This window comes from Chelonoidis abingdonii, chromosome 9, assembly GCF_003597395.2.
Source record: "Chelonoidis abingdonii isolate Lonesome George chromosome 9, CheloAbing_2.0, whole genome shotgun sequence".
NCBI lineage: Eukaryota > Metazoa > Chordata > Testudines > Testudinidae > Chelonoidis > Chelonoidis abingdonii.
Window position 1 is genome coordinate 52,368,222 of NC_133777.1, and position 26,344 is coordinate 52,394,565.

A 26,344-nucleotide genomic window follows, 5' to 3' on the forward strand; every position below is an offset into this window, starting at 1 on the left:
CCCCCTACTCAGGGCTCAGCCACTCTCCCAGCACACAGCCCCTAGCAGCCTTCACACACACACACACACAAACCACACAATATCCTTTTTCCAATGTAAGAATAAGTAGCACTGAAATGATTTTCATGTTACATTGCCAATAATATTAAAATATTTATGTGCCTATTTGCTGGTTATGTAAATGTGCTCATTCAACTAACACTTCCAGAACACCCTGTACTCAATTCACTTTATTAATGGCAGAGTAATATTTCTTTCACTACCTCAATAAGCATCTCGGTAGATTTACAACTCCTTGATAATATAATTCCTCTTGTTTATCGTACTCTTTGTTTTAGAGTTGTGATTTTAGGAGTCTGCCCAAACCAGGGGATGAAAATTTAGACAAAAATCAGTTATAAAATCAAAGAGCAATAAACATCTATAATGCATTGCTCACCCATGATTTTAGCACACAATACAGGAAACTTTTTCTAAGTAATTGAGTCATGAATATAAACATGATTTTACCTTTAAAAAACCCAACCCTGCTACACAATTTCATTTTTAATCACTGCAGTTTCTTCCTACCTGGGAGAATGCTCAAAGAATCACTCAACTTTTAATTTCCTTTTATTTCTTTGATTCACCACTGTAGTGATAGCCTGGGATGTTGAAGTTCCACACTCAAGGTTGGATGCATTCTCGAGGCTGGACTGAGGTGTTTGCATCAGCACTGGAGATTGGATGTAACTTTGTAATGAGCTGACTTGATCTGAAGTTGGGACACAACGATTGCAGAAGGGCAATGGACCTATTTTGGTTGTCTGCCTTTGGGGATTAGTAGAACCACTGGGCCTCCAGGCAGGCAGGAGAAAAAGCGCTGTTCATCCAGTTACCATTCCATTGATAATTTTGTGGGACTTCAATTACATTTTGTTCTCTGCTATTAGGGCTCCTGAATGCATCCGTCTGACGGCTTCATTCTCAATGGTTCACAGATGACTGTGACAAAGTATATGACAGAGGAGGCTAGAGTGCCATGGAAGAAGTATCAGACAGAACCAAATTGTGACAGATTTTTGGAGACCATATGCTGTAGCTGTATGGAAGTGTCACGGAGCCCAGCCCCAAGTTGAACCCACATCCACGGAATCACTCCACCAGCCTGGGTGTGGCTGCTGGGCCACCTCCTTGTTTGCCTCCTTCTGTTAATCGCCTCCATCTGGATGTTCTGTGGCCTAGCCTCATGGCCAGGTCACTTGAAAATTCAATCCCCTTCTGGGATACTCAAAGTCTCAAAATAAACACCACCTTACACAATAGTCCCAAGTTAAGGTAAACAAGAGGTCTTTCGCCCCTCCCTGGGATCCAATGCAGTTCTCGGTTCCTCTTACGGAACGCCGGTCCCAGAACTGCTTTCCTGGAGCCAGGCAAGTCAAAGGGTTATTACCTCCCTCCTTTAGCCAGGAGTCCCCAGCTCTTCTTCTGCAGCAGCATATACATCAGTCTCTGTCTCGTTATGAGGCAGGACCCCAGCCCTTCCCCTGGAGTTGGGCAATTCAGGCAGCTGTTACCTCCCTCCTTCAGCCAGAAGTCCCCAGCATTCCTGGAGCAAGGTGTACTTTAGCCAGCTGTAGGACCTAAACCAGCTTCTCCCTCCACTGGCCCCTTCCCCCCATATTAGTCCTCAGGCTCAGAGGGTCAGTCATCTCCTGCTAGTGTGTGCCCAACTATGAGGGAGGAGGCAGCATTTATGCTGGTCCTTGTCTTTCAGCTCATCCCCAACTGGTTGGGGAAGAGAGGATCCTTTCTACCAATATCTACTAGGCTTTGTGTGCACACATCTACATATATATATTATATATATTGGACTTTAAAAATCTTAAAGGAACACACCACATGATGGGATTGGCTGACCATTATGCACTGCTACCCTTAAGGGGCAGACTGCCCATCATAGAGAGACAAAGGTTTCACTTGTAGAGCTGTATTGGTGGGGTCACGCACAGTGGAACTGTTCTGGGCATTCTTCCCCTTTGTTAATCCTAGCAGCCTGGGCTTGGTTACAGGAATAGAGTCTCACGGTGAATGTACCACCTTGCTCTGGAAAAACTATAGCGTCCTGAGGCAACCAATATTGAATCTTGTAGTTCCACCCTCTGTTGCTCACTATGGTAGCAGAGTGGCTGATGGCTGCTCTGGGCTATTTCCTGCAAGCTGGATCCAAATTCTTCCTAACTGCTCAAGGTCAGTGTGGAGATAATCGATTCAGTGCTTGGTGGAGATGTTAACCATTCCCTGAGTGGGGGGAGGGTGCAAACTAGGGCTGTCAAGTGATTAAAAAAAATTAATCATGATCACGCTGTTAATAATACAATACCATTTATTTAAATATTTGTGGATGTTTTCTACATTTTCAAATATATTGATTTCAATTACGACAGAATACAAAGTGTACAGTGCTCACTTTATATTTATTTTTATTACTAATATTTGCACTGTAAAAAACAAAATAGCATTTTTCAATTCGCTTAATACAAGTATTGTACTGCAATCTCTTTATGATGAAAGTTGAATTTACAAATGTAGAATTATGTATAAAAAATAACTGCGTTCAAAAATAAAACAATGTAAAACTTCAGAGCCTACAAATTCACTCATTCCTACTTCTTGTTCAGCCAATTGGCCAGACTAACAAGTTTGTTAACATTTGCAGGAGATAATGTTGCCTGCTTCTTGTTTATAATAATCATCTGAAAGTGATGTAAGTGCAAGGTTGAATTACCAGAGTGAGGCAGTCTCACAGCGACCAATCAAGTCGGATATCGAATTCCTGCCTCTCAGTCCGATCTGTCGTGTCAATGTGTATCCTTTCTTGCCAGGATCTTTCCCCTTATTTCTCATGTTGCTAGTTGCATGGTGTAAAAGTTAGAAAATAACTGGAATCCCTAATTGCGCTCAGGTAGGTATTCATTAATTTGGCACCGCATACTGTAACTTCTGCAGACGCATTCCAAGGCAGGAAGAATTAGTCGCTTGTCGGAATTCGATAACTCGCGTTGCTCGGTTCGGTGATTATCAATCACCCCAGCTTTCATGTTCCATATATCTTCTCTCACAGCTTTCGTACTCTGGCACTGCGTCTAGGCTGCCGAGCTAACTTTTTTTGATGGTGACACTCGACCATTCAGGGGATATATGAAAGAGAATTATGGTTAGGAAGAGCTGCTACAAAGAGAAGCCCAACGAGTGTAGTGCCTAGTAGAATCTCTAAGTTATGACAAGGAAATCGGGTTGGAATCACACTCGTAGGCACGTGTCGATCTCGTGTTAAACGAAATTGTGAGTTTTTGTACCCTCGCTATTACCCATGGTAGATTGCTTACAGTCTGAGTAGCACAGCAATGAAAATGGCAAAGGCCTTGAAGCGACCTATGGCACGACATTGGCGGATTTGTGAATTAGTAGGCTATAAGCATATTGCATTCAGTTTTATATAGACTCTGATCGAGAAATCATCGTATCCAAAACGCGACGCCCCGCATTGCGCGTGGTAAGTAGATAATCCCTCATCGAACCAGAATTATAGCTTGAGAGTCTTTCTGTTTTTCCTACGTCATGGGCTAGATATGCCCATTGCAATGAAGAGTCATCGCAAATCCCTCAAGTCCTGACGTTTGAGCGGTATCTATTTTTAGGTGCTGGTTCCTGCTTAATGAATTTAGAGTGGCAACTTTTATTGGGCAATTCTTTTTCTTAAGTCCTTCAGAGTCAGTCTTATTTAGAGTGTTTTATATTCACGCCAGGTAGCATTAGGATTTCAATCTAATTCATTGGGAACTTGCAGTGAAAAAAATCTAACCTCTAAATTGCAATTAATTTTAAATCATATTTTATAGATTCTTACAGCAAAAGCCAACTCAGAGCTGAAGAATCCGTTGGTGACCCTTTTCTCAAAGCGGGATGAGTGCTACTCAGGTGATGTTCCTGAGCGTGAGACTTAAGCTCCGACAGCAGCTATCAGCTAAACATGAAAGAGCTAGTGGGAGACGGTACTGCCCACGAGGATAGTCCGATGCTTGTATCCAGAGAGGCCTGTTCTCAGTGAACACGAGGTTGGCTTCCAGAACACATCATACGAGTGGAGCAGCATAATATAATGCTTACTCAGATGAATAAGTTTATAGGTTCAGTTGGCACTGTGCGATATTTAAAAGACTTACTGTACTGATTCACCTGGTGCCACCCAAATCCTTCCATATGTACTCGTGGCGCATTGCTAGCTGCTACCTCTGCAAGCGAAATAGCGATTCCTTATGTTGACTTGCTCTGCCCAGCAATGGATTTGGTATGGGTCACCAGCCATTCTCCACGACAATGAGAAAGACCTCGCTTCAAATTGGAGCTAGGACTCTCTTAACTCCTGATAAGGAAGTCTCCATGAATTGTGCTTGTCGATAGGATTTCAATATACCGCAGTTGTAATCTCACAGAGTTCAGGTGTATGTTGAAGTATATATACACTCGGTAGGCCTTACAGAATCTATAAGAAGATCGTATCTCTATATCCAAATTCATCCGCGAATGACTTTAAGTCGCATCAGTGGTTAACCAACCAATATTGTCAGGGTAGTGTATTACCATATTGAAGGAAATTTTATCCTGCAAACTATTTTTGGAATTTTCTGCGCCATTTCCATTACTTACTTCGATTTTGTTTATACAGAGACCTACAGCTACTTAGCACCCACAAGTCGATAGACAGATATCATGTTTTCCTCTATATTATTTTTTATTACAAATATTTGCACTATAACAATATAAACAAAAGAAATGTAATATTTTCAGGTTCACTTCATACAAGTACTGTAGATGCAATCTCTTTATCATGAAAGTGTAACTTAAAACATAGATTTTTTTTTTTTGGTTATTAAATGCATTCAAAAAGATCAGTGTAAAACTTTTTTAGCGCATATATCTACTCAGTCCTACTTCTTGTTCAGCCAATACTAAGACAAACAAAAGTCTGTTTACATTTACAGGAGATAATGCTGCCTGCTTCTATTTTACAATGTTACCCGAAAGTGAAAACAGGCACTTTTGTAGTCAGCGTTCCAAGGTATTTTACATGCGCAGATGTGCTAAACATGTATGCCCCTTCATTCTTTGGGCCACCATTCCATGCTGTTGATGCTCTTCATAAAATGAACTTGAATACATTATTAATTCTGATCTGGACTCCCTGAGGGGAGAATTGTATGTCACTCTTATTGTGTTTTTAATACACATTTCTTTCAATTATAAGCAGTCTGCGAATGATTGACCCAGTACATGTTCACTTTCAATAAACTTTCCAAGCAATTTGACCAAAACGCAAAGGAATGGTCACCATATGTGAGATTTCTAAAGAACTACTGCTACGGCACTCGACCCAAGTTTTAAGAATCTGATAATGCTCAGTCCGTAAAAATCTGACGGTTTGGCTACACTTGCAGCTGTTACACGCTGGGACGTTAAAGCTTGTCTTCGTACAGGTGGTGTAGGGAAAGCCTGCAGATTTGTTGGCCACACTGCAGCTCACCAGCGCTGCAGTGTGACCACATTTGCAGCATTTGCCAGCGGTGTTGGGAAGTGGTGTGCATTATGGGTAGCTATCCCAGCGGTGGCTGCAAACGTGGCTTTTTCAAAAGAGAGGGGTTGGGTGGAATGTGCACAGGGCAGGTGGGCGGAGAGAGAGACAGTTGGATTTTTGTGAGCTGACACTTTGTATGCCCCGCTCTTGCAAATTCTTGACCAACTTCCCACCCCTCTCATCCTTCATTCTTTAACATGCAATAGCTTCAGACCAGATAAGCCAGCTGTTCCCACAGACCTCCCTCCCCGCCCAGCAGTTTCTCTCCTAACAAGCAACACTTGCTGTGGACATTCCTGCCTGCCTCGCTTGGAGCAAACAATTACTGTGTTTGGTTTTTTAGGTAAGCAGCTCCGGGAGCCCCGTTTCACAACAAACAAAAAAGGCATCACAGTAAAAACAAAGAGAGTTCATATAGTTAAAAGCATTGAGAAAATTCTGGAAGGTCAGTTACAGTGGTAAGATTAATCACTGTTTACCACTGCAGCCTGCAGCACCAGCACGTGTTCTTTATTCCTCTCGTCATGTGGAGTACAACCAGTGCTGAGCCAGGGAGATAAAGCGGCTTTGTGTGCTTGCCAGTGTGATGGGAGTAAGTTTAGCAGCTCTGGTAAAAGCCACCACCACCGCTGTAAGGCCTTGGCTCATCTGGCGTTACAGCACTGCAACTTTCTCGGCTCAGGGTGTGAAAAACGGCCCCCTGAGAGCGTGCAAGTACAGCGCTGTAAAGTGCCAGTGTAAACAGTGCCGCAAGCGCTGGATAAAGCGCGGCTCCAGCGCTGCAAGCTAATCCCCATTGAGGAGGGTGGAATACGTGCATGCAGGAGGTGGAATACTGGCGACCAACACTCACACTTCAAAGCGCTGGCAAGCAGCACTCCTCGGGCAGCACTTTGAAGTTTGAGTGTAGCCATTACCCTTCCTCTTCAAGTGTAGCCCAAGGCCCTGAGAGGGACAAGGTGTGAACCTGCTTCGGAAGTCTAAAAGAGCAGCACTCGACATGCAGAAACAACACAACCTGAAACACCAAAAAGAAAATCGACCTGCTGTGGCATCGACTCACATGTATGAACAATGCACATGTGTTGTATGCTCTGCCTGGATCTATTGAGCAGAATTTGTCATCAGCATGGACACATATCTCTGAAATTGATGGTTGAAAGCATAAAGGGGGACACGAATCTTTAGTTGGCCATCTTGGCACATTCAATTATCTTTGGCAATGCCGGGCTTTTACAACGCTCAATTGCCTGTCAGCTGGGATGTATCAAGTTGGAAGCAACAGAGGAGAAAGACCTAAGTGTATTGGGTTGATTCACAAGATGACTATGACCACTATGCAAAGTGGCAAAACGTGGCCCACGGGCCACATCTGGCCAGCGGACCTCCGCCTGGCCCCTGACCTGGCCCAGGAGGCTAACCCCTGCCCCACCCACCCCACAATTGTTCCCCCTCCCCCACACTCAGCTCACTGAACCGCCCGCGGCAATGCCTGGGCACAGAGCTGCAGAGCTTCTTGTGGACAGCAACAGCTGCAGAGCCACGGCCTGACCCAGTGCCTCTGTGCTGCAAACCGCTGCGTGGCTGGCTAGCCAGGTGGTGTGGCTGCCTGTCCTGGTGCTCTGGATGGCGCGGCTGTATGCCGTCAGGTCCCGGTGCTGGCAGCAACAAGTAAGCACGCCAGGAAGTGGGGTTGGTAGAGGAGAGGAAGTGCTGGGGGTTGTGTGGAATAGGGGTCGGAACCAGTCAGTAGGGAGGGGGTGGGGGGGGTCAAATGAGTGGCAAGGGTCCTGGTGGGGGGGACCTCCAGAGGAGGGGGTTTGGATGGGCGAGGCAATCAGGGTCAGAAGTTCCGGGCAAGTCCGGAAGGGGTGGTTGGATGGGCAAGGGAGTGGGGGATGCGAAGAGGGTGGCTGATCAGGTAGCAGGCGCATTTGGCGTTTGGGGCCAGCTCCCTAAGTTGCCTCTCATACATCGGAATCATGTGGCCTCAGGACAAAATGCCTCCCCCGCATTATGTGATGCAGCTTGAAAAGGTAATGCAATCCCATGATGCATAGGTGAGGTAGTCTATAGGAGAAAAGTGTTATTTGCTAAAACAAGGCAACTGGTGGATTCATCTGGAATAGTACTACAATTCTGGTCTTCCAATTTAAGAAGATGAATTCAACATGGAAGTGAGGAAGGCTACTATCGAGGAATGGAAACCAGCTGTGTTTGCATACACGGGATCGCAACCCCAGTCTCCCATCAACAGCAATGGAATGGTGGCCAAAGAATGAAGGGGCAATACAACATGTTTAGCACATCAGAGCAGATGTAAATAACCGTGCTCGGACGGTGACTACAAAAGTGCCTGTTTTTCACTTTCGGGTCAACTTGTAAATAGAAGAGGCAGGCAGTATCTCCTGGTAAATGTAAACAGACCTTTGTTTGTCTTAGTCATTGGCTAACAAGAAGTAGGACGAGTAGATATAGGCGCTAAAAAGTTTTAACACTGATTTCTTCTTTTTTGAATGCAGTTATATAACCAAAAAAAAAAAAATCTATGTTTTAAGTTACACTTTCATGATAAAGAGATTGCACTACAGTACTTGTATGAAGTGAACTGAAAAATACTATTTCTTTTGTTTATAATTTTTATAGTGCAAATATTTGTAATAAAAATAATAATATAAAGGAAACACTGCATACTTTGGGTATGCTGTGTTGTAAAAGAAATCAATATATTTGAAAATGCAGAAAAATATCCAAAATATTTCATAAATTTCAATTGGTATTCTATTGTTTAACAGTGCGATTAATCGCGATGAATTTTTTTAATCGATTCTTTTTTCTGAGTTAATCGTGTGAGTTACCTGCAATTAATCGACAGCCCTAGTGCAAACTATACTTAAAACTATTGCGCAGGTTCTCTTGCTGTGGAGAATGGGCTTGGTGACCCATACCAAATCCATTGCTGGGGCAGAGCAGTCAATTATAACGTTTTTGTGCAATTAAGTTGTACCAGGGTAAGTGGAGATGGGCCAGGGAATTACAAAGTTTTTAAATATCAAAAACGAACTATGAAAATTAACATCTGGGTAAGTATTTAATGTCTCTTGTCATTTCTGGAACCACTCTGTATATTAAGTAAGCGGATTGTCAGACCCACCTTTCATTGCTTCTGCTGTCTGGATAAGCTCTGTCACAGCACAAGCAACCCGCTTTGAGAAGGCAGCCAACGGATGCTTCAGCTCTGGAGTTGGCTTCTGAAGAATCTATAAAAAGATAAAAATTAATTAGCAATTAGAGGCTAATTTTTCACTGCAAGTTCCCAATGAATTAGATGAAATCCTAATGCTACTCTAGGGGAAAAAAAAACTCAAAAAACTATCTGAGTCTACAGAAAAATGCAAAAATGCCACAACTCAGAAGCAAAACTAAAATAAAGACCTCAAGCAGACTGGTTGCGAGATTTTGCAAGGCATCTAGCCCATGCTAGGAAAGAAAGGCTGCCTATCATTGTGAATGTATTCTACAGGGCTGTTTGACAGATGATCTCGTGTCAATCTATTAATGAAGAACATTTAACCAAATTAAAATGCAAGCCAAGTGCTTCATGTTGCATTTTCATTTTGGGGACAAATGTAAACTACATGGGTAAACAGGGTACAAAACTACATGTTTTACACTACCACCGTTGCCACTGTTTCTTCCAACTATCCTTGTCATAAATTGAGATTCACTCCCTACCTCTGCTCTCTTTTGCTCCTTCTAATATTCTTCATAATCCCTTAATTAGATGCCCTCAAAGTAGCTCGGCAGCAGAGCAGGCAGATACAAAAGGGAATAGAAATGGAACAGAAAAGCGGTTGTTGTATCAGAAAGCAAGGGTTACGAATCCAACTCTAATCTTTGCTTTAATGGCTGGCAGAAGTTACAAGTGGGCGAAAAAGAATACCTTACTGAGGAAAGAATTCATTATTTCATTTACTCCAGCACTAGCAACATGAGAAATAGGGGAAAGATTTTGCAGGAAAGGATACATGAACTTTTCAGATGGGATTGAGAGGAAGAATTCGATAGTCACTTTTGCTTAGTACTGCTCTCTGGAATTCAACTTGACTTAACAGGATGGAAGAATGAACAAAAGATTTGCGTGTGGAAATAAGGGTTCAGTGCCACAGATATGCATATCGGCTCTGAATAACTATCTGTCCGCTAAGGGTGATCTTTCTTTCACATTTAAAAAGGATAAGAGTGGAAACTAGAGGTCTCCTCATAGTTCAAATTATGTCACTGATATAGTGCGAATATGGAATATGTGCGCACTTTTCAAATCACACCAGGCTTGTATGTTCATATAAAGAATACTGCTGTGCCTGAAATAATGAAAGATTCACAGTATACATTCAAATTCCTTATTAGCAAACAAAATTATAATTGAATGGTCAGATCTGATCCCTCCTAAGTCAGCGGTTTTCTATCTTTTTTAATTTACGGACCTCTAAAAAGTTTTGAATGGAAGTGGAGATCCCTTTGGAAATCTTAGACATAGCTTGAGGACCCCCAGGGTTCATGGACCACTGGTTGAAACACACTGTTCTATGGTAATGACAACCTTTCATAGACCCCTTAGACATAGCACGTGGACCCCTAGGGGTCCGAGAACCACAGGTTGAAAACCACTATCCTAGACAGTATATTGAACAAAAAAAATATTTGTCAACAGATTGTAAGTTCTTTGGGCAGGCAAAGACCATGTTTTCTTTATCATCTGTAAAGTGTCCAGTACACTTTTGGGTGTTGCAATCAAGTTAATTTTTGAGGGAGATGAGGAGTGGTCCCCAGACAGTAAGAATTATGTGGCTTTAATTTTGGGCATCCCCATGTTGATGGAGTCGTTTTAAAACTTAGTGTCATTCACAAACACTAATGAAGTTTGACAGAACAATTCTTCCCTGTCAATGCCAAAAGACAGCAGAAATTTCAAATATAGTTTTCAATAGTTCTAGAAGAATTCTGCTTTCCTTCCAAGCTCACTGTTCCTCCAGTGCTGGTGAGCTCTGCAGTAAAAGGACCAACACGCAAATGTAGAAATTGATGGCGCATTTCCTCATTCATTACTGTGCCAGAAGATGCTAGAGAAACCCAGGTGGTAGGTTAACTGTCACACGAATCCCTGACTTTCACAGAGCCTAAGGCTGAAAAGCCCTGTTTCCATAGTAAATATAAGTACCTGAATCCTCAATAGCCAAGCAATCTGCTGCCGTATTAACAAAATGAATACCTTTCGCAACAATGAGGGCTAGAACCAGGGCACTGTTTGAGACTCCTTCAACCCAGCAGACAGTACTATTGTGCCTTTCAGAGCTAACCTTCCCACACAGCTGAAATTTCCAAAAATACACACAGTGTGATCATGACAACAGCAAAGTCCTACGTTTCCTGATGCAGAAACAATTTGTAACATCAGTATTACCCTTGACAATGGCAACAAAGTGGCAAATAAATGAGTGGGTGTAAGTGCACAAACTCTGAGATTTTCCAGTTACCTTTCTGTAAGTGTATTTAGAACTCATGACAGGTGCTGGAGACTGAAGTCCTGTATTTAGCCAAAGCACAGATACAGAATGGACATAGTGCAAAAGCTTCTCGCAGACTGATCTACCAGTGCGCCTCAACCCTGACCTGCAGGGGCCATTTGAAGGTATGAGAGGATAGTTCCATGTTTTATCCTCTTCCTGAGTGTGCCTCTAGATACTGACTCATACTCAAATGTGCACAAGTACATTGGGAAATGGGGTACGATCACACAAATCACTTCACACAGGTCACTTAACAACCCTTTTGACTACAAGATTGAGGTGTTTATCCCCTAGATCAGTGTTTCCCAAACTTGGGATGCCGCTTGTGTAGGGAAAGCCCCTGGCGGGCCAGGCCGGTTTGGTTACCTGCCGCATCTGCAGGTCCGGTCGATCGCGGCTCCCACTGGCCGTGGTTCACTGCTCCAGGCCAACGGGAGCTGCTGGAAGCGGCGGCCAGTACATCCCTCGGCCTGTGCTGCTTCCAGCAGCTCCCGTTGGCCTGGAGCAGTGAACCACAGCCAGTGGGAGCCGCGATCGACCGGACCTGCGGACGTGGCAGGTAAACAAACTGGCCCGGCCCGCCAGGGGCTTGCCCTACACAAACAGCACCCAAGTTTGGGAAACACTGCCCTAGATAATTTGATAATCCACAAGAAAGTCAAAGCCATATTGCTTATATGTGAGAACTCAAGTCACTAACATGCACTTTACACTTCAGAGTCCCAGCACAGAGTAAGTTTTTGGCATGTGGATTTCTGGTTATTGTGCTTACTAAACCTTAAACTTTTAGGTATTTTGAAGGGCTCTGACTGCCAAACAAAACAGTCTCTCTGAATGTCAACAGACCGCTCGAGCAATCCTGTCCATAGCCGTCAGGCTCAACAAGACATTGTTAGCTCTCATATCAACTGCTGTCAATAAGACGAATGAGCTGAAAGGTCTGATGCCAACCAATCTTGTTGCTGTGATATCATAAACTAATGCACCAGCTCAGAATACTAAACCAGACAGAGAGATTAAAAAGTGTATGGACTCTAGCTCACTTGAAAGTTGCCTTGCCATCACCTTCTGAATAATTGTGTCCAAACTTGTTAACTATTATTCTATGTCAAGAAAATCGTTCAATTAAAAAAATCTGTGCAGGCTTTCTGATCCTGTTCTATGCTACAACTCCAACCAGTAAGAATTTTGGGGAAACTGCCCCAAGGTAGAGGGTAATGTACGGAGTAGAGCCAAGTTGGCCATCCTCACTGGAAAATGACTGACGCAGTGGTCCTTCTGTACTTGCTACTAAGCAACATCCAGCGCAGTTCTATTTACGTTCTAGAGTGCAACTTCTTAACCAAGAATCCACTGTGAACTTGAGTTTTTATCCAGCTTCCTGGAAACAGTTAAAATGGTGACATCATCTTATCCATCTTCATTTCTACACAAACTTTATGCTCACTAATTTTGGCTTGGTGTGCATGGGCTTGTAACATAAACCTAGTCTACACATAGCTTTAGTCAGCTGGCATTTTTGGGTAAATTTCCACAGTGTACTCAGGCCTTGTAAGTGAAGCTGCTAGAGGTAAGAAAGGCTGCTCTGCTAAGAAAACGGAATAGATGGGAGAAGTGAAAGGCAAAAGATGAAGGAGTGGGATCAAGCAAAATCTTATTAGTCTTTGCTCTGTTAAGATGCATAATGTTGAGTTAGATCAGGGGTCAGCAACCTTTCAGAAGTGGTGTGCCAAGTCCTCATTTATTCACTCTAATGTAAGGTTTCGCGTGCCAGTAATACATTTTAACATTTTTAGAAGGTCTCTTTCTATAAGTCTGTAATATATAACTAAACTATTGTTGTATGTAAAGTAAATAAGGTTTTTAAAATGCTCAAGAAGCTTAATTTAAAATTAAATTAAAATGCAGAACCCCCCGAACCAGTGGCCAGGACCCTGGCAGTGTGAGTGCCACTGACAGTCAGCCTTTGGCACGCGTGCCATAGGTTGCCTACTCCTGAGTTAGATACTGCAATATTCAATAGAGTGGATAAAACATGACAAATTTCCCCAAGTACAACTGTACTAAAAATACACTAGACTTCTAAATGCAAATTATTCCCTGCTGGGCAAGTTCCTGTAATGAGATCTAACAAGTTTAATTTTTCTTACACTATCTTCCTTGCTAGTGACAAGCGTTAATATAATGGGGCCTCTATTTTTTACTTTATCTGTATTCCTACACACAGTCGTTAATTTAATTTAACTAGACACACTAAAATCTCTGCCTGGCAATGTATTTCTACCCAGACGGCCTATGTCACACACCAGCCACTAAAAAGTAGCTTCTCAGAGGTTGCGCACATGACTACTGCAGCTGCAAGTCAACTCGAGAAAGTTTGGTATTTTATTAAACCTTTGTTCTTACACAACCCATGCTTCTATACGTGTGAAATGCCCATGTTGAAACAATGCTACAATATTACCAGATAAGTGTTCAGATTCCAGAAAAGCACACACAGTTCAGTATTCACAGCTTCAGAGTGCACTGAATTAGTCACAAGACTTTAAGTCAAAAAACTGAGAGCTGGGGAGCTTTTAGGTGGGGCTTTGGGGATGGCCTCAGATAGCATTTCCTTTGCTTACCTCAGGATAGGGTTAGGCAAGCATGTGAATGTAGTGCTCCTCCAGGTATCTTCACAACATCGGTGGTTTGGGTGATTGGTGTGTGTTCTACTACATCTGGTTAAGAGAGACCCCCACTGGAGAATACCAATGTTCGATTTTAAAGGGGCTCATTTTTAGATGCTGTGATGCCTTCACTGACTCATGATAAAGTAAGCTCCAGAACAGAACTCTATGCAAACACTTCCAGCTTCCCTTTTCTCTTTTTTCAGAAAGTGGTGAGCTATTTTAACCATTTGGTCAGGAACTTGCAGCAAGCTAATAAAAAGTTAACCTTGGCAATGATTACGAAAAGGGCTCAGTGGGATTATTTGTTCTTGGCAAAGCTTCAAAACATGCCTATAGGCTCCTTCTTACCAGAAGGACATGTTCTAGGAGGTCCAAGTATCCCAAGGTACATTCCGTTCCAAATCGCAGTGCTCTCGCTCGAACATCTTCACTCACATCTGGGTGATAGGAAGCTTGCTAAGGATACAAAGCAATATTAACACTCAAAAATTACAAAGCAGAGGTAGTGGGGAGGAGCAGCCATATGGATGGAAACTATATAAATGGCCTAAAAAGACCAGAAAAAAGCAATTTCCCATCATTTGTAATTAACATTCAAGCCAGCAAGTCACCACTGTTGCAAAGGTCTAGCTTAACTGGCCAGCCAAAGCTGCAGAGCCTCATCTGTGAATAAGGTGACCAGATGTACCGTTTTTCAAGGGACAGTTCTGGTTTTTGGGACTTTTTCTTGTAGAGGCGCCTATTATCCCTCACCTCTGTCCCATTTTTTCATAGTTGTTATCTGGTCACCCTAACTTTGAACATGGATTTCCGAAGAAGTTTCCTTCTGTTATCACATTCTTCACTCTAGGGATGCAACAGCTCACTCTTTTTTAACGTTCTTCATTAGACATGGTCAGCATCAGATACACATCCTGCCATCAACCCAACAAAACAGCCGCCTCAGCAAAGGTCCAAAGGAGGAAGGCAGCAAGCTGGTTGTTTTTTTAGGTATAACGGTAACAGATTCTGGGAATGGACAGAGCTGGTAGCTTGTGGGGGACGTGCACTATAGTTTCGTACACACAGTGACGCTAATAAGAAGGAAGTTGGCACCTCCATATTCCTACTGACACATTGGAAGAGGAAAGAAAACGAAGCAAGTCTGACCAATAGTTTTTCCATCCACGAATACATACAGCGTTACAGATTTTAGAACCACAACTCCCCTCAAATCTCTCCCCCCCACAAACCCTCAAACATTCCAACTAAAATGTGAGTGTTCTGTGCAGCCCCCAAAAGTGAACACAACGTAAGGCTCCACATCAGAGACAATGCAGCTTAGTGGACAGCGCACTGTACTTGGACTTAGGATAGCAGTTCTCAAACTTTGTTGCATCGCGATCCCCCTTCTGACAACTGAAATTACTACCTGACTTCAGGAGGGGTGGACTGAAGCCTGAGCCCTGCCACCCAAGGCAGGGGGCCAAAGCCCAAGCCCAAGCGCTTCAGCCCCAGGCAAGCGGTCTGTAACCTGAGCTCTGCTACCCAGGGCTAAAGCCGAAGCCTGAGCTCCGCCACCCACTCAGGCTTCAGCTTCAACCCTGAATGATGGGGTTCAGGCTTCAGACTCAGCAAGCCTAACATTGGCCCCAGGCAAGTCTAACACCAGCTCTGGTGACCCCATTAAAACAGGGTCATGACTCACTTTGGGGTCCTGATCCACAGTTTGAGAACCCCTGGCTTAAGAGATCCAGGGTCTACTCTCAGCTCTGCTACTGGCCTGCTGGGTGACCTTGGGCAGCTTACATCGGTGCATAACTTTCCCACTCCGTAAAATGGAGATAATGATGGTGACGTTCTTTGTAAAGTGCTTTGAGGGCCAATATTATTCTGTATGTGGGAAAACGGAAGATTGCAAAGAAGCATGTTATGTGTAGTATTAGATTTCATGTGGTTAAATACGTACGACAAGGAGTAAAAGAGCATCTTCTACCAGTAGAATCTTTCAGAGGGCAAAATAAAAAATTCGAAAGTAGTCCTGCATCATAGATTCACCACTACAAAAATGGTATTTGGAAAGTACAACTGGGAGCATGTTTAAACTTGGCATTAATTTTTAAAAATACATCTTAAAATGCTTGTTTTCGGGCAGTTTTATTGAACTCACCTACCCGCTTTTGCTAATATGTTCCTACCAATTTCTTTTTGTCTTCCGGCGTTTACAATTGGGACTAAAATTAATTTGGTTGTTTGTACAGTTTGATCAGTTCTTTCTTTCCTTAACATCATAATTGATGATGTCACGTTAGACTCAGTTGGTTCATGGACTGAGTTGGTTAATGGGCTCCCTCTACTGGCTAGTTGAAGAACAGCTGAGCATCCACCACTACAACCTACATTAACTACACTGTTGGCTCCCCACTTCGTAAACAGAACAGTAGTTTTTTGGGGTTTGTTTTGAGGTTTTTTTTTTTTGGCATATTTAAGGCTGGGTGACTATTCTACTGGAGAGAATTAACCAATTTAGAAAGATCCAGAAATTCCTTTAAGTCCATCAGCCACTTCACCACACACATTTAATTTACCTTGTACAAACTTCAGTACTATGGTGACGGATACTAAAAAAACACTCAGATACCAAGAATCGCTTCAAACTTCTACCAGAGATAAGTACAAAATTGACTGAGACAATACAATATTTTTGGAAGAAACACTGAACATACCAAAATATCTTTAAGCCTCCCACTGAAGTCCATGAAAAAACTATTTACTTTCCTGGGAACAGAATCAGGCCCTAGCTCTTATATCAAGCATACATATTCAAAAGATTCTTAAATCAACAGCAAACTAACAAAAAGCTTATTAATTCATTTACATCAGAATGTTTTCCTGCAACATAAATTAAATTGAATTTCCTCAGAAAGTCTCTAGGACAGAATGTATGTACATTATATAAATTCATATCCTTGTCTGTGAAATACTGTTAACTCAGAAATTTTTTTTAGTTACTTCCTGTGTGACATATTGAATTATACCAAGACACACAGTTCGCTTTGTAGAATAGTTTGGAAGGATGGATTTCTTTCCGCTTTAAGTGGAGGAAGTGGCTTAGGTTAGTTTTTAATGGATTTTCCCTAACCTTCTGCCTATGGTTTGATGTTCTCTTGCATTCCCAACTCTGATTGGCAAGTTTGTTTCAGACACTTGGGGAATGCTAAAGTAATGACAAACAATAAGGGACAAAGCTTCAAAAATATTGTATCCCAACTCTGGTTTTTCTCCTCAGGTCAGATGATTTAGTTATCCTCTATTGCTCTTGTGAATTTCTACTGCCAGTTTTCCCTGCTGCAATTGGCAACACATGCTCTCAAGACACACTGTGTTTCATTATTATTAATTATTTTTATATCACAGAAGTGTCTAGCGTTTCCCAAGTGAGACTGAGACCACAGTCCACAAACAAGACAATGGACGAGAGAAAGGATCATTATTATCCTTGTTTTGCTGGTGGGGAACTGTAGCACAGAAATATGGACTTTCCCAAGGTGATACAGGAATTCTGCTTTGCATCTGCAAACTGAACCCAAGATCCAGGCCAGCATCTTGCTTGCCAGTCCACGAGCCCATCTCTGCTCTTTCATCTCTTTTCTTTCCTGTTTTTGATATTTCTATTGTATCTGCCCTCTTCACACTCAGTTCCTCTTTGCTATCATGCCCCATTCTCTCTTCAAGTGCTTCTAGCATTATGGTTAGCAGTATGTGTACAATGCTAACGCTGTAAGCACTGACATACCCCTCATATGATAGAAGATGTGCAATCTTCAACTGCAACTATATAACTAAGACCATCTCTCTGCCCTAGATAGTTCTCATATCCTTCTAATTTTGCTACAAGAGTCACCAGTAATAAAATAAAAAAATCAATATTTCCCATTAGTTAATGCATAGTTATTACTTTACACACATGGTATAAAGATGAAATCTGTTTTTATCTTCGGGTCTGATCCAATCTCGAGTACTTTTGGTTAAGTGTCTCCATCAAGTTTAATGGGACCCACAGAATCAGTTCCTGAGATTGCACTGTGACTAATTTTTTTTTTTTTTCAAATGGTAACTACTGACAAATGCTCACTTACAGACTCACAGACTTTAAGGCCACAATGGACCATCATGATCTAGTCTGACCTTCTGCACGTTGCAGGCCACAGAACCCCAGTGGTCAGTGTATTATTTACATATTGCACAATTACTGTAGACTTGTTTAAATATCCCAGAGCTGAACCCCTCTGTACATAACAATTCATGCTATATTTTGTTTACACGTGCATTTTGATGGGTTTCATTCCATGTAGTGGTACATCTAACCCATAATGTGTGTCATTATTTGCTTATTATTTGACAATGTTAGTCCTATCAAAATATTCAGAAGACTGAATTGCTGTGTATTTGATGAGAAACCCCTATTTTGCCAAATATCATAAAAAGATTAAATTTTGCAGGTGTCATGCTGCCTTGATGGTATAACAAAGGAAGTCAGGTACTCCATATTCACCATCTTAAAGTATAAAAGAAGTGCCTACTGAGATTTATCATGGATTTTTTTTTAATACCCCAGAAAATATCCTATTGCCTCTATATAAATCCATGGTACACCCACATCTTGAATACTGCATGCAGATGTGGTCACTCCATTTCAAAAAAGATATATTGGAATTGGAAAAGGTTCAGAAAACGGCAACAAAAATGATTAGGGTTATGGAACGGCTTCCATATGAGGAGTGATTAATAAGACTGGGACAGTTCAGCTTGGAAAAGGGATGACGAAGGAGGGATATGATAGAGGTCTATAAAATCATGACTGGGGTAGAGAAAGTAAATAAAGTGTTATTTACTCCTTCTCATAACATAAGAACTAGGGGTCACCAAATTAATTTAAATAGGCAGCAAGTTTAAAAAAACAAAAGGAAGTATTTTTTCACACAATGCACAGTCAACCCATGAAACTCCTTGCCAGAGGATGCTGTGAAGGCCAAGACTATAACAATGTTCAAAAAAAGAACTAGATAAATTCATGGAGGATAGGTCCATGATTGACTATTAGTCGCAATGGGCAGGGATGGTGTCCCTAGCCTCTGTTTGCCCGAAGGTGGGAATGGGTGACAGGGGATGGATCACTTGATGATTACCTATTTTGTTCATTTCCTCTGGGGCACCTGGCATTGGCCACTGTTGGAAGACAGGATACTGGGCTAGACGGACCTTTGGTTTGACCCATATGCCCATTCTTATGTTCAAAAAGAGATAAGACGACATTCTACAAGAGATCTGATACTCCTTCATATAGCTTGATTCCATCTATTACCAAAGTAAGTACATGAGTGGATAAAAACACAGTAGCATACGCGCCAAAAATAGAAGTACTAGCTTCTCCACCAGACATTTTAAATTGCTATCTAACATTAATTGATATAGCTCTGGCTAAGGGGATGTGGTACACATAATTAAATTGTTTAACAAACTTAAGACTATGCAGCGTAGTTGTAGCCATGAACAAGAGAAGCTTTCAAGCCACACAGGGCTCTTCTTTAGGTCTGAGAAAGATACTCTCAGAGTCACAGCTAAATGAAAGGTGGAATAGATTGTTTAGCATAAGTAGCGCATATTCAAAGGGACCATTCAAGATAGAGTGGACCTTGACTATTCATTAGAAGATATTACCTCACCAACCATGTCACACTTAAGACTGACAGCTGTTTTAAAAAATTTTGGGTCAAATGTTTTAAATTATGCCTATGATTAGTCTTCTAGACTTTCCACCTCTCTCTAGTGTTTTCAGAGACTTGTTTCTCCTTGCCTAATAATCCTTTCCAGCTCCAAGGACATAAGAAGGCCAAAACCAAATCCACTGGCTGTGTAGAGGGCAAGCTTTTAGCCTCACTGTTCTGAACCATACTATTTCTGGTTTTAGCTTCAGGCTGCCTTCCAGCTGTTATTCCTACTCTGCTGCTTTTAAGGTGGTGCTCTGCGGCACATAGCCGACTTTCAAGCTAGAGATTAACAACGTCATCTGCAAGCAATAACAATGGTGACTTCAAGGATCAGTACTTGCTACTCAAGTGGTAACAATTTACCAGTATTACCATGTTAACCTGGTAGGCCCTAGCCCAAAGAATGACTACCATACCCAACAAGCTCTCAGGTAGACTGTGCTTTTCAATCTGTCATTTTAGATAAGTAAAATTGTTCAACTGTTTTCACTCTTTAGATTGCTTTGTAAGGCAATTCTCTCATGGATACTCAGCCCCTTAACATCCCAGTTCCCCACTGTTTGGTCTCTAAATGGTTTATTCTGCAGGCCTCTGGTCATCTATGAACCAGAGCAGGAGGGGCATCAAATTAAATTATAGCAATGATAGAAGTGAAAGTAAAAACAAGAGGAAACAATTAATTTGATAGTATACAAAGACATACGACTAAAATGCAGAATATTAGGCTGAAATATAGTTTAAATATGAAGAACTGTAATCCAGAGATCTGCAGAGTGAAATGCAGATAGATCTCCATATGAATATGCATCTACATTAGCCAGGTCATCAAGTTACAAAGAATATTTAACTAACATGCTTCAGAGTGTTAAGTGATCCTATGCCATTGCACAACTGCACACGAGAGTGCTTTCACCTTCCCTTGAAGCATCATGTACTGGACTTTGACAGAGCCATGATATGAGACTGGATGATACAAGATGTGGTGACTTCTGGGTTCCAATACAAACTATAGCTATATTTTCAAGTATCTGTTTATCGGGAGGGGGGGGGTGAGAGGAGAGAGAGACGAGATCAAAGCTTGAAGCAAGCAGAGTGTTCAGGAACAGATGTACTCTGCTAAATACATACAAGAACCATCAAGGTCAAAATAACGTAAGGATTTCAATTCACGATATATACATAAATCATGTTCAAAATCACACTGCATCATGCTTAAATGCAGAATCATTATTTTAAAAACAAAATTAAACCCTGTCCTATCCTTACATCCAGTCATAATGGAGCTAAAACGGTATCTGGGGACCTACGCAGGGAAAGATTTGACTAAATTTTGAACTCCACATCTGCCAAACTGCCCAAACTTTAATTCTTCTCTCATAGTCATTTGTAGCTTGAAGAGCAAAGATGCCTAAATGATGATTAGGAATAAGAGTTGTCTTAATTTCACTGCTCAAACTTCAAAGAATCAACTTCGTAAAATCCCTTTCTGGTCCTGCTCTTGTTAATTACGAATAATCCCTCCCTACCTCAGCATGAAGAGAAGTGGGTTATGAGTATATTTTGCATTACTATCTGAACCATGCATGCAGACATTTTACATTCCTATTTCTTTAAAGTTGTCTGTCTCAAATACAATATTCCAAAAGTTCAGCTCACAGGAGCATTGCATTTAGTACAAGAGAAAAGGCGCACACTCTTTAAAAGCACAGTAAGAATTCAGCAGACCAATTAGTTTGTTTAGAAAGCAAAGGAATATTGATAATATATCTGCACATTTTTTCCATTAGAGAACTCCTAACTACGTTAAAATCAGGTCACCATTACATTATTGTTATGCTCTACTGTTTGTACTGAGTCTGTCTTGCAGTTTAAAAGAAATAAGAACTCAAGCAGGTTTTGTGTCAATCAAAAAAACTACTCTCTCTCTCTCCAAAGAGAAACCAGTGTGTATTAATCCATATTTCTCTTACATAGCACAAAAATCCCCTCTGTCTGGTATAAGATGTTAGTCAGACTTCATAATTCTCACAATCATTAACTTCTCAGATAAAGACAAACACAAACTAAATTTAAAGATATATATAGAAACCTAAAAAATTAGGAGAGGAAATTAATCTTTACCTTACAAGCTGTTAGCATATCAGCTACTGCTTTGCGGCTCAGATTCGCTGTAGCAATCACATCCTCCTGTCTGCATGAGTTCCCAGCTGCAACAGCTTTGGCAGTTGCCATGGTGATTCCTTTCGTCATCCGGATCGATTCTTCAGGTGATGATGTCTTTTCTGGAATCTCCTTCGACTGAAATACCTAGAAGTTAAAGCAGAAGGGAGATCTAGTTGCCGTTTAAGAGTCAGACCACAATAAGACAGAGCTTGAAACAGACATGGCAATTGGAAGCAGCCTTCAAATGGCAGGAAATCAGAAATTTAATTGGAGCACTCTACTGCAATATTACTCCTGCTTGTCAGGAGTCTGGCTCTGATAAGACTTGCACATCTACACACAGCAGAAAGAAACACTAAGCTGTGGGAAGTATGCACAAAAGGTTAACCTATTCACTTGAAATGGATGACCCTCAACATTTGTCATTTAAACTATCTGTGTTATAGGATAGCCAGAAACCAATAGTTACAGCATATAGATAGCTATTAGTCCTATCCATATATTCTTTCATCCTGACTATTGGACAGGCATGCAGAGATCCTCCTCCCATACAGGCCATGCTCTAATGCAGGAGTGGCCAACCTGAGCCTGAGAAGGAGCTAGGAGCCAGAATTTACCAATGGATATTGCCAAAGAGCCACAGTAATACGTCACCAGCCCCCCATTAGCTCCCTCCCCCAGCTCCCAGTGCCTCCCACCCACTGGCAGCCCCAGCAATCATCGCCTCCCTGCACCTCCTGATCAGCTGTTTCGTGGTGTGCTGGAGGCTCTGGGGGGAGGAGGAGCAGCAATGGCACAGCAGGCTCGGGGATGGGTCGGGAAGGGGTGGAGTGGGGGCAGCGTCTGTGGCAGAGCCAGGGGTTGAGCAGTGAGCACTCCCTGGAACATTGGAAAGTTGGCGGCTGCAGCTGCAGATCCAGAGTCGGTACCTATACAAGGAGCCCCATATTCACTTCTGAAGAGCCGCATGTGGCTTCGGAGCCCCAGTTTGGCCACCCCTGCTCTAATATGTCCCTTCAGCCAGAAGCAGCATAGAAGGACTGAACTGGATATATTAATAAAATGCTCAAAAATCTTTTCTGTAAAGGGTTGAAAGGGGAAGGGACAGAGAAAATGAAATACTGTCTCTTTTCTATGCTTAGTCCTCTGTTACAAACCTAACTATATAATTGTGTAGAGAAACTCGCATCAAGAGGAAGACACTGAATTATCTGACCACACACACCTCATTCCTATTAATGTTGGAAGTAATTAACTGTATTAAAACATTATAGCTAACATAAGTCAGTTAGAGCTTATTCTGGCTCCTACTTGCCTCCTTTTTCCACCTTTATTCCTTATTAGCTTGCCATTCTTAAGCCTTATAGAATATTCCAGATACTGCACTGGGTTACTCCTGAGAGTATTCTGCACCAAAAAATGTAAAATTCGGTGCCAAAAAATTTAAAATTCTGCACACAATATTTTTAAATTATGCAAATTTTATTTGTCAATAAATAAATGTGGAAGCTCCAGCATGGCAGTGGGAAGCACAGGCCACTGACTGCACAGAGGTAGGAGATCACCCTGTGCCTCCCCTCCCCTGGAGATGGACTCAGCAGTAAAGCTGCACCCGACCCCGACATAGCGTAAGGACCAGGACTGTCCAAGAAACACCTTGGGGCCCTGGCCCTCTGTGCCAAGCACACTAGATGTAGGCAGGAAGGCTCAGCCCAGTAGTATCCAAGTATGGAGAGGCTTAGTGTAGTGATTTACTACTCTGCTGGCTGCTCTGGGTGCCTGAAACAATGCAGCCAAGCTGCTGGGGAGTGGTGCATGACTGCTCTTGCAGCTTCCTTTTGCTTCCAGGTCAGAAAGTCATTTTTCTGCAGAGAAGCAAAGAAATCTGCGCATGTGCAGAATTCCCCAGGAGTAACTGGATAAATGTTACCAGTCACAACCATTATGCAATTCTGCTCTGACAGCATTATCTATTCCTTATGAGGGTTGTCTAGTGTAGTATCTAAATGCCTGAACATGCATTAGCACGGGTTACTCCCATTTATCCAGGTTATCATTATTTAGCTTTCACCCCTCACACCGTCTCAGTGTGGGGGAGAAACTGAGGAACAAGTCCATGCCAACTGTTACAAGACATCTCTTAATAGTATTCAGATTCAACCAGTATCAAGCCAGTTAAAGCAGTGCACATGTATGTATAATACTCCCATACAGTGTAAAATCCTGGATGAAGTTTCTCCATTGACTTCATTGGGGTCAGGATTTAATCTTATTTTTAATAAATATATAGACACTCCTGAGACTGCCCCAAGCAATCAAACAAAACAACTGACTCATGGGTATAATAATGCATCAGAAGTATTCAAAAAAAATCACCACTTGATTTCTGCTTGACACGATAAAGTACAATTCCCTGACTGACTAAGTATCTGGAAAGTTTTAGATGGCAGAGTTTATCCAAAGGATTTTGACTGTTCATTTATTGTACAACTGCTTATGTGGGGATTTAATTTTTTAAAAAATATATATTCTGTAATTATTCTTCCTTTGTCAGTATCTGCATTTTTCACACAAAAATAAGGAAGCTAGTTAAACAGAAATTAAAAGGTGTAGTCACAAGACTGAAATACTTGCAAGCTGCAGAAACTTTTTAAAAACACTATAATAGAGGCTCAAATTAAATGTATATCCCAATTTAAAAAAAACAAAACCACATTGTAAGAAGGCCAAAAAAAGTGCCACGAGGGTTAAACAACAGAGTAGAAAAATCGGTTAGAGACAAAAAGGCATCCTTTAAAAATCTTACTGAAGAAAACAGAAGGGAACATAAAATCTGGCAAGTCAAGTGTGAAAGTATAATTAGGCAGGCCAAAAAAGAATTTGAAGAGCAACGAGCAAAGGATACAAAAACTAACAGCAAAATGGAGACGAGTTTCAAACTGCAAGTGCCAACAGTGCTGCTTTTTGACACTGGAGAAATGTTTACAAACCAAGGTCAATGAAAGGTGAACATTTGACTAAGAAAATAACATTTACAGTGAAAGCATCATGTCTGGAGGAATGAAGAACTAGTTTCTCCAAGCGTATTTCATGACAGTAGCCTCTCACACCTGAGAAATACAGCCTAACAGGGGAGACTGGTGACATATGGAAGTGGATAGGTTGGAGTGACATGCAATCGTGTGTTGAGAGTTGTGGGTAGGGACCATATCGCCTCTAACTCACAACAGAGCAGCCATAACATCCCTTGAGGCACCTCCAGCGAAGCCTGATTTGATTTTAAGAGTGTACTTTAGAAAGCTGCCATGTGCAATTATTCCGTTCTTTACCGTGAGTTCCTGTTTGATGTACTCAATCGTGGCCTCGAGAGCTCTTGTGCCTCGAGTAGCTTCATCTTCTACTGCTTTAACAGTCTTCAGAAGTGATGTGACATTGGTTACCATCACCTGAAAAGGAGAGAGGGAGAGATAAAATACATCATTCCCTTCTCCCACATCTTGAAGACACCCCCACATGATTCAAGGAACATCAAGCTATGAAGCCATTATTAATCCTGCAGGGAACAACAAGCTTTATATAGAGTAGGGGTTAAACAGCTGAGAGTGAACTCTATAGAAAAGGTTTTATTTCTGAGAGATCCCTATTGAAGTTGGATTGATACAGCCAGATTCACTGAAGAGTGGTGCTTTCCTAAACATGAGCGCACGGTGTCACAACTTGCCCGTGGCCTGGGCAGAAACCTTTCTCAACACCAGTGTCGCTTGGTTTCTAGTACAGCCCTTTAACCCCTCTAAGCTTCCTCTGAGGACACTTGTCTGTGAGTATCAGGTGAACCTGGCCCCTTTTCCTACCTATTTCGAGAGCGCTGCAGATCTCTTGCAAACTGACCAATTGCCTATGCCTCTGATTTCTGAGTTTGAAAGATCACAAATCTTCACTTAACCAAAGCAAACAGTCCCAATAGCGCTCAGTACCCTTTTACTTTGTGCTCCCACAGGGAAAGCATGATCTTACAAGGGCCTGGCAGTGCTTCCATTCCTGACCTTAGTCTAGTTCCCAGCCCCCACCGGGATCCTGTTCCCTCTCTCCTCTGGACCCAAATGATCACTTGTCAGATTCAAACCCTCAAAGTTCCAAACAGGCAGTCTGGGTGGAACGCCGCTTCAGAAGTTCTAGCGTCTGTCTCTGGGCATTCCTTGGCATGTCTTTATACAATAACATACCTTATCATACAATTTTGCTTAACAGTACTTATGCTATAACATCACCTATCAGACAATTTCAAGTTAACAGAATCCCTTCTCCACATCTGGTATGAATTGCCTACAGAAAGATGAAAAGTCAACAGGTTTCTAACATATAAAAACTAGAGCCCTTTCCTTTGCCTCCATTACTGCAAACACACAAAACTATAACCTCAAAAAACCTTGTCAGAGACGAGGCACATTATTTACTAATTTGTGAAATGCCACTATTATGTTCTCTTGGCACAGTTTGTAAAACCACAATTAAACACACAACTGCCATCATCAATTGAAAAGAAGTCAACCATCTCTCAGGAAATCAACTCAAAAC

General features: G+C 41.9%; 1 protein-coding gene across 2 annotated transcripts in view; it reads right to left on the reverse strand.

The window, feature by feature from the left end:
• Positions 1 to 26,344, reverse strand: part of TLN2 (talin 2) — a 245,794-nt gene that overhangs the window by 27,273 nt on the left and 192,177 nt on the right. For both annotated transcript variants that reach the window (XM_075069558.1, XM_075069557.1), the window contains 4 exons: positions 25,099 to 25,215; positions 21,728 to 21,913; positions 14,205 to 14,312; positions 8,769 to 8,874 (listed from right to left, as the gene is read on the reverse strand). In XM_075069558.1, the coding sequence (XP_074925659.1) occupies positions 8,769 to 8,874; positions 14,205 to 14,312; positions 21,728 to 21,913; positions 25,099 to 25,215 (517 nt within the window). The remainder of the gene's footprint in view (positions 1 to 8,768; positions 8,875 to 14,204; positions 14,313 to 21,727; positions 21,914 to 25,098; positions 25,216 to 26,344) is intronic.